Source organism: Cherax quadricarinatus, chromosome 59 (assembly GCF_038502225.1).
Source record: "Cherax quadricarinatus isolate ZL_2023a chromosome 59, ASM3850222v1, whole genome shotgun sequence".
Classification (NCBI taxonomy): domain Eukaryota; kingdom Metazoa; phylum Arthropoda; class Malacostraca; order Decapoda; family Parastacidae; genus Cherax; species Cherax quadricarinatus.
This window is the reverse complement of record NC_091350.1, coordinates 13800500-13815362: the sequence shown is the minus strand read 5'-3', so window position 1 is coordinate 13815362 and position 14863 is coordinate 13800500. Positions and strand designations below refer to the sequence as shown.

General features: G+C 39.3%; 1 protein-coding gene across 4 annotated transcripts in view; it reads left to right on the top strand.

Moving 5' to 3' along the window:
* Positions 1-402: 402 nt before the first annotated feature.
* Positions 403-14863, top strand: part of LOC128698737 (uncharacterized) — a 110235-nt gene continuing 95774 nt past the window's right edge. For 2 of the 4 annotated variants that reach the window (XM_070097753.1, XM_070097752.1), the window contains exon 1: positions 403-547. In XM_070097753.1, the coding sequence (XP_069953854.1) occupies positions 439-547 (109 nt within the window). In that variant the 5' untranslated portion in view covers positions 403-438. Of the gene's footprint in view, positions 825-14863 lie in introns of all 4 variants that reach the window. The other 2 variants (XM_070097755.1, XM_070097754.1) reach the window with 1 other exon arrangement.

Below are 14863 nucleotides of genomic sequence, written 5' to 3'. Positions count from 1 at the left end.
GGAAAGATAACCTGGGTGTCAGAATACAGTTAGGATAGTGTATGCATTAAAAAACTGTAATTAGAGCTAAGATATGAAGGTATTACATGGTCGGAATCTTTATCGAACAATTAATTGTAACAAAATTCATTAATAATGTGCTGCATAATGGTTTTAGAGAAATTACACTAGGCAGGCCCTAGACACTGCCAACAATAGGTACAAATATATCTGTTGAAACCCACTCTAAAGCTACCTAAATTCTTAGCTTCACATCATCTTGAACTTTGACTGGTTTATTTTCAATAAAACAGTTATAGTGTAGTTATTTGATCACGACCCTTATATAATTATTTACTAATATTAGAGACGCTTTTGATACGTCTTTTGAGAGTGAACACCTGTTGGAGGAGAGTATAATAGAGAGTTTCTGATTGGTTGTAGTGTAGTGATCGACCAATGAGAAGCAGCGTAGCAGACGGCGTCGTGCAGGGTGGGAGGTTCGCCCCACCTGAGTTCCTCTCTACATGGAACTTCTCAAAAACTTCTCCAAGATATGGTGTTTCAGGCGAGTTGATGCCGTTGTGGTTGTGGAGGAGAGCAGAGAGTCCGGGCGGCCAGCAGGAGGGCTGGAAACAACAGTTATGGTGCCTGGGGTGATCATAGTAACATGAAATAAACTGACCTCCAAGTTCCTCGTATGTCAAAAACTGAATTCAGATGAGAGGAATCTGATCAACTGTGTTGACAGTGAAGCAGAGTTGTGATGATGATGATGAAGGTCTTGGTGTGTAGACCAAGCTATAACCATTGTGTAAACCTACCTACATGTCCAGGAAAATAAGGTTAGAGTAGCTACAAGGGTGATTATTAGGCTTTAAAACTTCTTCATTTTTTGTAGCTGGAGACATGTTTATATAGGTTGAAATCATCAGTATATGTATGTTTTTGTATACTGTATGCTCCTCAAGGAAGGTTCCTTGACGTTGGTGAAGGGCTCTTGATCTAGGGAGTTGGATCTGTGCTCCAGTTCCCTGAATTAAGCCTGAATACCTTCACTTTCCCCCACAAGTGCTGTATAATCCTAGGGTTTAGCGCTACCCTTCATTATAATATATACTGTATAAAGTAAATACATATGATTAAATCATATATAAACTTGTGTAGATATACCATGAATCTCATTGGAAGACAGTAAGACTTGGATTATACTCAAAGTCATCACTTCTCTGTTGTATGGCTGTCGTGTTTAAATTAAGTATGAGTTAATCATACGTATGTATACATATATACATACACATACATAAGTTTATAAGTAGAAAAAATCAGCGACTTTCCATTGAGGTCGTTTTAATATTTTATTTTAAGAGTAGCTGTAAGACAGTTGGATCTGTGCTCAAGTTTCCCGAATTAAGCCTGAATGCCTTCCACATCCCCCCCAGGCGCTGTATAATCCTCCGGGTTTAGCGCTTCCCCCTTGATTATATTAACAATAATAATAATGTAAGACAGTAGAAATCAATCATGATTATAACTTAAAAGCTAAAACAGCAAAGTAACTCTGTGGAAATTAGTTAAAATGAAAGGTTGATCAGACCCAGATCCACCAGGAGGTCTGGTTACAGACCGGGCCGTGGGAGCGTAGATCCTTGACCTGGTGGATCAGGGTCTGATCAACCTTTGCAATGCAAAGGGAGCCTCTATTATGCCTAGGCATTATTGGCCAACTTAACATTATTGGTTTACAGACTACTTAACACTAAGGATTATATCGTAGTTGTACAGTAGGATAGTAATTATTTCATAGTTGTGAAGTAGATTATTAATTATAAATGAATCAAAATTTGTATAAGACAAAAGTTATATTCATATATTCGAAAATGCTTTTTTGTGAAAACAATGATTCAGTTATATTCCTGTCAACAATAGATAAAAGGTTCATAGTGTTTGTTGAAGTTATGATGTGGGAATACATAAGTGAGTATGTGTGTACTGAATATTTAGCGTTTAGTCTAGGGTGATTAAGTGGCTTTTGAGAAGAGTCTTAAATTGATTTTCAGACCGGGTTACTTTAATATCTTCTGGTAATGAATTCCATATTTTAGGGCCCTTTATGTGCATAGAGTGTCTTGTGTTGTGGTCATGTGTCCTGTTTAGGTTGGTGAGGAGAAGTTTGAGTGGAGGGTTTATATTTGCGTGTATTGTTCTGTGTATGTAGTAGGCACATGAATAAATGTGGATGTTGTTAATGGTGAGCAGATTCAGACTTGAAAATTGGTGGAGTATGCTGGCGGGAGTGGGAATTTGTTATTCTTACTGCTGCCTTTTGCTGGGTTATTAGGGGTTTTAGGTGATTGGATGTTGTTGATCCCGATGCACAAATTCCATATGTAAGAAAAGGGTATATGAGTGAATGGTACAGTGCCAGGAAAGCTGATTGTGGAACGTAGTACCTTATCTTTGATAGTATGTCTACAGTCTTGGAAATTTTCTTGGTGATTTGTTGTATGTGTGTCTGGAACTTTAGGCTACTGTCAAGGTGGATACCTAGGAATTTTCCCTCTGTGAGTCTTGTGACTGATGATCTGTTTAGCGTTATGTTACATTTGCAGCTTTGTTTCCAAACTGAATGAAATAGGTTTTATCAGTGTTCAGGGTAAATTTGTTAGTCATCATCCAGGCAGATATTTTCTGTAATTTGGCATTGACTGTGTTTGCTAGTATGACTGCGTTTGGGTGGGAAAATACATACGTAGTGTCATCTGCAAATAATATGGGTTTGAGTAGCTGTGATGCATTCGGTAGATCATTGATGTAGATGAGAAAGAGGAGTGGTCCAAGGACACTTTCTTGTGGGACTCCTACTGTGATTGGTTGGGTGGAAGAGTTTGCATCATTTGCATACACATATTGAGTTCTGTTATTAAGGTATGATTTTAGGTAGTTGAGGGAGTGGCCTCTCATACCATAGTGCGTTAATTTGGAGTAGAGCAGTTCATGGTCAACTGTATCGAAAGCTTTACATAAATCAATGAAAATGCCCAGCGGGAGTTCTTTCTTTTCAAGTGTGGTATATATTAGTTCTAGCATGTGTATGATAGCATCATTTGTGCTTTTATTATTCCTGAATTCAAACTGACAAGGGTTTAATATGTTGTATGAGACGAGGTAGGAATAGATCCGTCTATGAATTAATTTTTCAAAGATTTTAGAGAGCAGTGGTAAGTTAGATATTGGTCTATAGTTATTCAAGTCAGCTTGGTCACCTCCTTTATGGATCGGAGTGACCCTCGCTATTTTGAGGATTGTTGGGAGGGTAGATGATTCAATGGATTTGTTAAAGAGCGTTGCAATAATTGGTGACAATACTTGAGAAGCTTTTTTGTACATAAAAGCAGGCAAGTTGTTTAAGTCTCCTGCCTTGTTTTTAAGGGTGTTTATGATGAGTGTAACTTCTTTGGGTTGGTTGGAGCTAGGAATAGCGTATTTGGTAGGTACCTGTGAGGTAGTCTGATGGACGGGTGTTTGCGCTTGGTATTTTGTTCGCTAGATTTTTTCCTATAGTGGAGAAGAAAACATTGAGTCTGTTTGCTGTTTCAGTTGGAGTGAGTAGGGGTTCATCTGATTTTGTTAGTTTGATTGTTTTGTTTTTGGATAACTTTTTAGTTCCAAGAATTTCAGATAGAGTTTTCCAGGTTTTTTTTCATATCACCTTTGATGTTATTTAATCTATTTTCATAATACAATTTTTAGACCTTCTTATCAGGCTGGTAAGTGCTGATGAGTAACGTTTAGACTGTTCTCTGGTTATTTGACCCATTCTATACTGTTTTTCATATTTGTGCTTTGTGTTAATGGATTTGAGGATGCTTGGTGTAAGCCAGGGATTATTCAGTCTCTTTGCTGTGATCTGTTTATTTTTTTGGGGGCAATGTTTGTTATAGAGGCATTGGGCTTTTTTTTTTTAGAAAATTATTTATACATTCATTCATATCTCTATATGTTTCGAGCTCATTTTGCCAGTCGATGTTATTCATAGCTGCTGTAAAGTTGTTAACTGCTGTCTTGTTATGTAGTCTGAAGGTTACTTTAGTAATGTTGTGTGGCAGTTTGCCCAGATTAGTTATGAGAAAGGCTGGGTAGTGGTCTGTAGTGTTGTCTGATTATGCTTGATTTTAAAGGGGATATGGTGTTTGTCCAGATGTGGTCTGTTAAGGAGATGCTTGTCTCGGTGATTCTTGTAGGTTTAGATATTGCTGGTAGCAACAGGCAGTTACTCATTGTGTTTGTGAATTTGGTTACTTGTGGGTCCTGGTCGTGTAGTATGTTTATGTTGAAATCTCCTGTTAGTAGTAGGTGGTCTTTATTCATGTGTGCATCAGTAATCATGTTACCTAGTTTTTCACTAAAGTGGTAAATGTTTGACTGTGGTACTCTGTAGATGTTTATAATTGTGAAGGGTTTTTGTAGGTCTTTTGATTTAAATTTGGCTATGATATATTCTTCATGTTGGTCCCTTGTGCAAGATTTATTGATACATTTGAGTTGATTTGAGTAGTATATAGCTGTTCCTCCCCCTTGCTGGTCTGTTCTACAGTTGTGTATGGCTATGTAGCCAGGAATGGTATAGACATCTGTAATATCAAGCTTAAGCCAGGTTTCTGTGAGTGTGATAATTGATATATTGGAATGAAGGGAACTGAGTAATGCTGTGAGGTCATCATAATGTTTGCTCAAGGATCTGACATTGTAGTTAAAGATGGTTATGTTATTGTTTGCACAGAGTAATGTCTTTGCTTGGTCTGCTGTGTAGTAATTACAGTTGCTGTTTGATTCGTGTAATTCATTTTGTAAAAAGTTTACATCAGGATCTACGCCTGTAATCATAGGATGAGAGTAAATTTACAAACTAGATTTTCTGATTAAAATAATATAAGATTTATATTTAATCTACAACTAGACTTATGAATAAGACTCCGTGATTATTCTAAAACTTGTAAAAAATTTAAAAGGAAAAGGGATTATTACAGAATAGATAATTCATTTATACACTTAAGCATCTAATAGCACCTTAATTATTTTAACAAATGTGAGTTTATGAACTACGGTAGATATTTACAGCTAAAATAAAGGAGCTAATGAATATAATAATAATAAAAGAATGTATTAAAAGCAAAATCAGTAGCACCTGGAGTATTTTAATAAATGTGACTATATGGACAAGAGGGGAAAAAAAAAATATTAAATCTCCTGAAAGTAGCCCTTTAATTGTTGTTAGAACTAGGAGTATAGCAATTACTGAATAAAGGGCAGTACAATGTGTTGGTATATAGAGAATTATTTCAGGAGAAATGTAGAAAGGGACTAAAGTAGAGGTAAAACAACCTTTAAATAGATTGACACTATGATATGAAATTAATCTGAGAGTAAGATTTGCCTTATAGCATAAAGTTTGAACAATTAATATCACTAAAGAAATATTATTTGAGGTAGATGATACTAGCTAGTGGAAGATGGTACAAGGAATTGCAGTAGTGTAGTAGGAACATACACTAGTTTGTTATTTGTAGTTTGGGAGCAAAGGGAAAATTAGGTAAGATTATAAAAGAATTAAAACAGTGCTTAAGTAGGAATAAATGGTAATACAGATATTATTAAAGAGTAAGTATCTTATTAGCAAGTAATAAATTGTGAAAGGGTAATCTGGGAAGATAACACAAATTGGGTCACACAAGGAACTGTGTGGGACACATGGGATAATGAGGTAGTAAATACTATCTAGGAGATGATAGCACAGGGATTAGTTCGATAATGGCATAATAACATATACTACTAACATAGTACAATGATTTGGTCACTAATATCAGTCAGACTCTGTAATGTTTGCATCATGAAGGAAGTTTGCTAGTTCATTTTCATTTGTAATATAGTACACACGGCCTACATTTGTTTTTCTTACTAGAATTTGTCCATCATGTACAAAGCACTGGTGAATTTTATCATTATTCTCACGTTTTAGTTTTCTCACTCAGTACAGGAGGTTCTGTCATTTTCTTGCGAGACACTCATTTATATATACATATATATCTTTTTTTGCTTTAATAGATGAACTTATTAGGTCTTTTTTTCTGTCGTGTGTGAAATCTGAGCATAACGCTTTTTCTACCTTGGTTCCCTAGTAACCGTGATTCTTTTATTTCCGACACTGGCACATTAACCTGTAGGTGGTCGCGTATGATCTGGAGAGTTGTAGCTTTGCAGTTGGTATGGTTTAATTCACTAGGAAAGAGTGGACTGTTAATCACTACTGCATCGGCTAGCTTATCTTGCTCTGCCTTATCTTGGTAAGCAAAATAATTGGTCAGTTGGGTATCCATGTTTATTTTCCAGTCCTTGACAGCATCTTCAATCTTTGTGCTTAGGGAAGCTATTTGATCTGTGTGACTGGCTATGACTGATTGGAGGGTCTTGCCAAAATCAGTCGTGCCAGTTGATGTTAGCTGTTGTTCAAGGCTGTTGATCTTATTCTCAAGGTGAAGTAACTTAGATTCATGGTTTGTTATTGTTGCGCGGAGAGACATATTTTCAGCACGAAGATTCAAGTTATCCGCCGTTAGGGTGGTGATGTAATTCTTTAGAGTGCCAGGATCATTAGTCATACCTGGGAGCATATCAGATGGGTTAAATCCTATGAAGACAGTAGAGGTAGAGAGGGAGTCAGTCACGGTTGTTGTTGTTGTTGAGTCGCCTTGGTTGGTGGGTGAGGGTGAGTCGGCCATGTTTGTTGTTGGTGATGCGTCGCTCTGGGTGGTGAGGGGGGTGGGGCACCGACGTTCTGCTGGGTCGTCTTACGGAATAGTCGATTTCTAGGTGCTGCCTTGCTGTTCTTAGTGCTGTTTCTTCTATGAGTTGGTCTCATAATAGTACAGGAGTTGCTGTGGTTAGTTGAGGAAACTAAATTAGTTAAGAGCTTGGAGTAGGCAGCGGGGCTGTGCTTGAAGTTTGTGGGGCAGTCTTTGCTGGGCTCTACGTACATTAGTGCGGTTATGATTGCAATTAGGCCATCATAGAAGCGTTGATGGGCTCTGAAGGTGAGAAAAATGACAGAGCTTGCTGCCTCCGCTGCTGCTACTTTTTATTGTAACTAATTTTAACAGAGTTACTTTGCTGTTTTAGCTTTTAAGTTATAATCATGATGACAGACCGGGCCGTGGGGGCGTAGATCCTCAAAACTCTCTCCAGGTATACTAGGAATGAGATAAATGAGTTGTTTATACTAACATTAGAGGATCAGCTTACAGTAATAGATACACTAATGTTGTCAGCATATTTCAAATACATTAGCCATGATGCCATGGACTGTCAGGTTAGCAGAGTTTGAATTGCTATGATGCCCCTGCTGTGAGGGCATAGTCAGTCTTCCCGTACCCTCAGGCAATCAGGACAAACTGCAGGCTCGGCTTTCTACCCTACCTACTGCAGTTATTTACAAAATTGTGTTCACTCACCCTAGTACCATACTGGTTTTGGTTCCCAACTTTGACAAACTTGGCAGCAAGATATTCTGGACACTGCTTGGGAGCAACTTTATTAACATGGCCTGGTAGGCAAAGCTCTCACTTCATATGCTGAGGGTCCGTGGTTTGATTCCCAGCAAAGGTGGAAACATTAGGCTTGTTTCCTTACACTTGTCCTAGCTCACCCATCAGTAAAATGGGTGCCTGTGTGTTAGTCGACTGGTGTGGGCTGTATCCTGGTACAAAATTGACCTAATTTGCCCAAAATGCTCTGCATAACAAGCGGCTTTCTATATACAGTGGACCCTCAACCAGCGATATTAATCCGTTCCTGAGAGCTCATCGTTAACCAAAATAATCGTTAGTCAAGTTAATTTTCCCCATAAGAAATAATGGAAATAAAATTAATCCGTGCAAGACACCCCGAAGTATTGAAAAAAAATTTTTTACCACATGAAATATTAATTTTAATACACACAAACTGAAGAAGACATGCACAATTACATGACACTTAACTTTATTGAAGATCTGGTGATGATTGATGGGATGGGAGGAGGAGGAGACCATTGATCTTGTTAGTGTTTAGAAGGGGAATCCCCTTCCATTAGCACTTGAGGTAGCAAGTCTTTTTCTGGGGTTACTTCCCTTGTTCTTTTAATGCCACTAGGACCAGCTTCAGAGTCACTGGACTTCTGTCGCACAACATATCTGTCCATAGAGGCCTGTACCTCTTGTTCCTTTATCCTAAAGTGTTTCACAACATTGTCAGTGTAAGTCACCAGCACGGCTTGCAATAGCTGTGTGAGGGTGATTTTCATAAAAAAATGTTTGCACTTTAAGCCACATTGCACACATTTCCTTAATCTTTGAAGTAGGCAACTTCTTCAATTTCTCTCTCCCCTCCTCCGAAGCAGTTTCCTCAGGTGTGGCCTCTTACTGTTGAAGATGATCTAGCAGCTCATCAGTGGTTTGTTCTTCATTGTCCTCCTCCACCAACTCTTCCACATCCTCCCCACTAACCTCACCAATATGAGCACTAGTTCCAGGCATTTTTTCCTGTTCACCTGGGTGTTAGTCAACTGTTGTGGGTCGCATCCTGGGGGACAAGATTAAGGACCCCTGATGGAAATAAGTTAGACAGTCCTCGATGATGCACTGACTTTCTTGGGTTATCCTGGGTGGCTAACCCTCCGGGGTTAATTGTTTCTCGGTAATTGTTTCACGTTAAGCCACACCAACAACACTCTCTCCACATCTTCGAGTAATACAGCTGATGGTGGTGCAGCAACAACAACAGCTGACTGTGGTGCAGCAGCAGCTGCACCTTTGGCAAGAACAGCTTCCTTGATTGCCATTTTCTTACCCACAATAGTAGCGATGGTTGATTGGGGTTTATTATACAACCTGACCAGCTCAGAGACACGCACTCCACTTTCATACTTAGCAATGATCTCTTTCTTCATCTCCATAGTAATTCTCACCCTTTTTGCTGTAGGGTTGGCACAAGAAGCTTTCTTGGGGCCCATGGTGACTTATTTTGCAGGTGAAATCACTACAAAGGCTGTGATAATATGAAATGTTCCAGTTGTTGTATGTTTGGAAGCGACCGCGGTGGCTGGCTGGCTTGTAAACACTGGTACCCAAGGGACAAGTGAGGCGCGCTCAGGCCAAAGTGGACGCGTATGGTACGGAACGAATAGCGCTGGTCGGGTTTTTAAGTGCTAGTTGAGGCAAAATTTTTGCGTTAAAATGTATCGCTAGTCAGATTTATCGTTAATCGATGCCATCGCTGGTTAAGGGTCCACTGTACAGTGGTCCCTCAATCGTCTGGCTTGATAGTCGTCCTTTTTGGAAATCGTCGCGTTATTTTTGTCCAAACATTGGCTCGCAAATGGTCGGTCGACTCGCTAATCGTCCTTCGTCCAGGACACGTACTCACACTCTGAGCCACTTCACCCTCCCTTCCCAGCCAGTGTGCCATTGTTTACCAGTGAGCGACAGTCACCTCACTTGTTCATACGAAATATTTCATAATATTCCATTCATTTTAGTGCTTGCAAGTGCTAAATAAGCTACCATGGCTCCAAAGAAAGCTCCTAGTGCCAAGCCTTTGGTAAAGAATGTGAGAAATACAATTGAATTTGAGAGAAACATCATTGAACAATATGAAAGTGGCGTGTGTGTGGCCGAACTAGCCAAGATGTATAACAAATCCCGTACAACCATATCTTCCATCGTGGCCAAGAAAAAGGAAATCAAGGAAGCTGTTGTTGCAAAGGGGGTAAATATGCTGACAAAAATGAGATCACCAGTACTCGAAGTTGTTGAGAAGTTATTATTGGTGTGGATAAACAAGAAACAATTAGCAGGAGATAGTCTTATGATGTCGATTATTTGTGAAAAGGCTAGGCAGTTGCGTGATGATCTGGTAAAGAAATTGCCTGCAACGAGTACTGATAATTGTGAATTTAAGGCCAGCAAAGGTTGGTTTGAGAGATTTAAGAACCGTAGTGGCATACACAGTGTGATAAGGCATGGTGAAATGTGGGGTAGGATGGAAAGATTTATGGAGAAACATCACCTTGAGAAGGACGTTGCAAGCCATATCGGCAACTTGTACAGTGACAGAGTTTTAAAGAGATTCCAGAAACAGAGCTCTCTGGACACTTTTTTTGTGAGACAGGACTCCAGTGACTCTCAAGCTGGTCCTAGTGGCATTAAGAAACAGAGAAGAGAACCCCAGAAAAGCACTTGGTACCTGAGGTGTTGATGGAAGGGGATTCCCCTTCCAAACAGTAACTAATCCAATCTCTCCTCCTCCAATAAAGGTAAGTGTTATGCTGTTAATGTTTCATTCATCATGTCCCATTGTATTGTTTATGTACTACATCTATATTTCATGTAAAAAAAATTTTTGTTTTAATACTTCTGGGTGTCAGGAACAGATTAATTGTATTTACATTATTTCTTATGGGGAAAATTGATTCGAAAATCGTCTTTCGACAATCGTCGCACTTCCAGGAACGGATTAACGACGATAAATGAGGGACCACTGTTGTAGTATACTATGTCATTGATGGGTGACCCCATGGCCTAGCTGGCAAAGCTCTTGCTTCACACATGGAGGGCCTGGGTTTGATTCCCGGCAGGCTAGAAACACTTCGACTTGTTTCCTTACATCTATTGTCCTGTTCACCTAGCAGCAAGTATGTACCTGGGTGTTAGTCAGCTGGTGTGGGTTGCATCCTGGGGGACAAGATTGAGGACCCCAATGTAAGACAGACAGTCCTCGATGACACGCTGCCTTTCTTGGGTTATCCTGGGTGGCTAAATTTGCTGGATTAAAAATCTGAATGAAATCTTATCTCCTATCTTGTCGGCTAGGCCTGTACTTGTAGAAATATAATATTATTATTATTATTATTGTTGTAATAATAACAGTCAGCATGGTGCATGCATAACGTGCAATGCATTCATTTGTATTATATATACATGTACATGCATGCATTCATGCATATGTAATACACATGAATATTCAGTAAGATCATTAGAAACAGGTAATATCTTCATGATTCTGTATATGAATCTAACTTGTATAAAAAGAAACCTATGACATTTTAGCATTTATTCTCATGATTTTATGTACAGTAGAAATAGGTACAGCTCTTCGCCTGATTCCATGATGATTCACAGTGTTTTTAATTTTTCCAATCCCTGTCTCTGATTTTAGCATATTTTGCTTTGTGAAGATAACAGCTTATTCTTAATGGCCTGAGGATCCAAGTACTTTTGGAAACCATTTTCGTTTTCACATTATCTGTTCAGGTGGGTGGTTAGCATGAAACAAGACTGGCAGATTGTGTTGAATGCTGAGTAAGTGATTGGGTAATAGATGACCTACTCTATCTCCTTTTTTCATTATGACAAAGTAGAGAAGCTGGATGTTCTTTTGTAATATATTATATGTAAGGATACTATTTATAGATTACAGCTAGGAATAAATTTTATAAACCACTTAGGTCTAGAGAAGAAATTGCATGGAAGATTTATGAAGACTTACAGAATACAGTAGGGCCCCACTTATATGGAAGGTTAGGTTCCAGGCTACTGCTGGAAAGCAGACATCACCGGAAAGCAGACATCGCTGGAAAGCAGAATGCCATATTTTACACTTACAAATGCATGTAAATGCCAGACAGCAAGTTTACATTAACATATACAGTGGACCCCCGGTTAACGATATTTTTTCATTCCAGAAGTATGTTCAGGTGCCAGTACTGACCGAATTTGTTCCCATAAGGAATATTGTGAAGTAGATTAGTCCATTTCAGACCCCCAAACATACACGTACAAACGCACTTACATAAATACACTTACATAATTGGTCGCATTGGGAGGTGATCGTTAAGCGGGGGTCCACTGTATTTAGTTAGCAATAGAACTAGGCATTAAAAACTAAAAGTAAAATACACAGTACACTCATTACTTACCTTAATATTTGTAGGGTGAGAGGTTAGTAGTATTTATTTGTAGGAAGTCAGGTGTGGGAGGTATGGTAGCCAGCCAGGCCAGGCCACCCCATCTATACGTAATATACAGTGACATTTAAAGCGCCCTAGAGTGATAAAATGCACATACAATACACTCACTATGTACCTTAAAATATTTGTAGTCTTAATGTAGGGTGAGAGGTGAGTAAATAAAGTAAAGCGAATAAATGAGTGTGAGAATGAGTAAATGAGAGAGGAGAGACATGCATAGTATGTAGACAAGCAGACGAACATGTCTGGTTTTGGTTGATACTTGTTCATCTACACCTAACATCTCATATTTATCTTAAGTTATTCTACTGTGGGGGATGTATTTACCATGTTTATTTGTTACGTAACGTGTTTATTATATAATTTTGAAAAAAATATGATAGATGGATTGATGAAAATGTTTATATTAATGTACTATATGACACTACACAAATAACCTGCACATAGCAGAGAGGAGCTTACAATGACGTTTCAGTCCGTCTTGGACCATTACGAAGTCACTAACGAAAGCGAGAGAAGGAGGGAGTATATATAGGCAGGAGATGGTAGTGGTAGTAGTGGGGAAGGTAGTATGGAGGAGGAGGAACTAGTCAAATACTGAGAAAGGAGCACTGCAAGGGAGCTAGGTTCCCACAGAGGGTAAGAGCAAGAACACAGAGGGAGGAAAAATAAAAAATGAAGGAACAAATACCCAGGACAGAAGAAAGAACTCAAAGGAAGAAAAGGAAAGAGGAAAGGGGAAGAGGGAGAAGAAGAAAAAGAAAAAGGAATCAGGTTAAGTCACGGGTGTTCTGAAGTTTGGAGAATTTTACAATGTAATGGGAAAGGAAGGCATCTACAGAGACGAAGCCAGGACTAAGATTCATACAGGGAAAGTTGTGTATTAGGGAGGATTCAACCAGACGACAACTGTTAAAGTTGGAAGTAGGGAAGACAGTTTTAGCATTTGTGATCCTCAGTTCCTTCAGTCAGAAATTTCCACTTTCATAATTCATTTTCCCATCTTGGCTACCCTTCCCATTTCATAGACTCTGCCTTCTCACATGCTAAACATAATTTCTTCTCTCCCAACCTCTCTACTCCTGGGAACTCTTCTGTCCTCTGCCTTCCCTACATTTCCGGTCTTTCTAATCTCAACAACTCTCTACGTTCCTTAGACATCAAACTTACTTTCCGCCAGACTAACACTCTTCACACTAATCTCGTTCATACCTCTCCTCCCTCTATAGATCCTCCTGGTGTCTACTCTTTCCTGTTCCTCCTGTCCTCTTCACTACTTTGGAGAAACTGGCAGATCTCTTTCTAACAGACTTAGGGAGCACAAAAGTAGTGTAACGCTTGCCAACACTAACAATGCTCTTTTCTGTCACGTCAGAGATCGCAGTCATCCTATCGACTGGTCTTCTGCTAAAACTGTCTTCCCTACTTCCAACTTTAACAGTCGCCGTCTGGTTGAATCCTCGGTAATACACAACTTTCCTTGTATGAATCTTAGTCCTGGCTTCGTCTCTCTAGATGCCTTCCTTTCCCACTACATTGTAAAATGCTCCTAACTTCAGAATGCCTGTGACTTAACCTGATTCCCTTTTCTTTTTCTTCTTCTCCCTCTTCTCCTTTCCTCTTTCCTTTTCCTCCTTTGGGTTGTCATTCTTCTGCCTTGGTTATTTATTCCTTCATTTTTTATTTTTTATTCCCCCCCCTCTGTGTTCTTGCTCATACCCTCTGTGGGCACCTAGCTCCCTTGCAGTGCTGCTCTTTCTCAGTATCTGACTAGCTCCTCCTCTGTACTACCTTCCCCACTGCTAGCACTACCACCTCCTGCCTATATATACTCCCTCCATCCTCTCCTTTTCGTTAGTGTGACTTTGTAAATGGTTCAAGTTGGACTGAAACATCGTCATAAGCTCCTCTCTTCCATGTGCGGGTTATTTGTGTATTGTTCCAGTCATGGTATTGTGCCTTTTTTGTTCTAAATATATAACATTTAATGCGCCTCATGGTGATTATTATTGCACATTATTATTATGGTCATTATTAATATGGCGTCCTCAAGACTAATAAGACACTCGTAGTGATTTTAATGTGTATCTGCATGCTAGCACAGTGTGTAAATTTATGTAGGTACAGGTACACATAAGTATAATTATCAGAGTATATATAAAACATGAAATAACTAAAATGCTTGAAATTTTGGAAAGTTTCGAGACAATAGACGCTGTGCTCACAGAGCTGGCAGAGAAGTAAACAAATCAGGTGGGGCGGGATGACCATATTAAAAAGTTAGGTGGGAGGAGCTGTATAGTGAGTTTTGGTCATAATTTGAATGTCTGTACAGTATTAGCAGAACGGGACCCTACTGCATATTGAATTAATTCCTACGCAACTGATATATCGGATCATTATTTAGTTGTAGCTACAGTTAGAGTAAGAGGTAGATGGGACAAGAGGAAGGTGGCAACAACAAGTAGGAGGGAAGTGAAAGTGTATAAACTAAGGGAGGAGGAAGTTCGGGTGAGATATAAGCGACTATTGGCAAAAAGGTGGGCTAGTGCAAAGATGAGTAGTGGGGGGGGGGGGTTGAAGAGGGTTGGTTGAGTTTTAAAAATGCAGTATTAGAATGTGGGGCAGAAGTTTGTGGTTATAGGAGGGTGGGGGCAGGAGGAAAGAGGAGTGATTGGTGGAATGATGAAGTAAAGGGTGTGATAAAAGAGGAAAAGATAGCTTATGAGAGGTTTTTACAAAGCAGAAGTGTTAAAAGAAGAGCAGAGTACGTATATGGAGAGTAAAAGAAAGGTGAAGAGAGTGGTGAGAGAGCGCAAAAGGAGA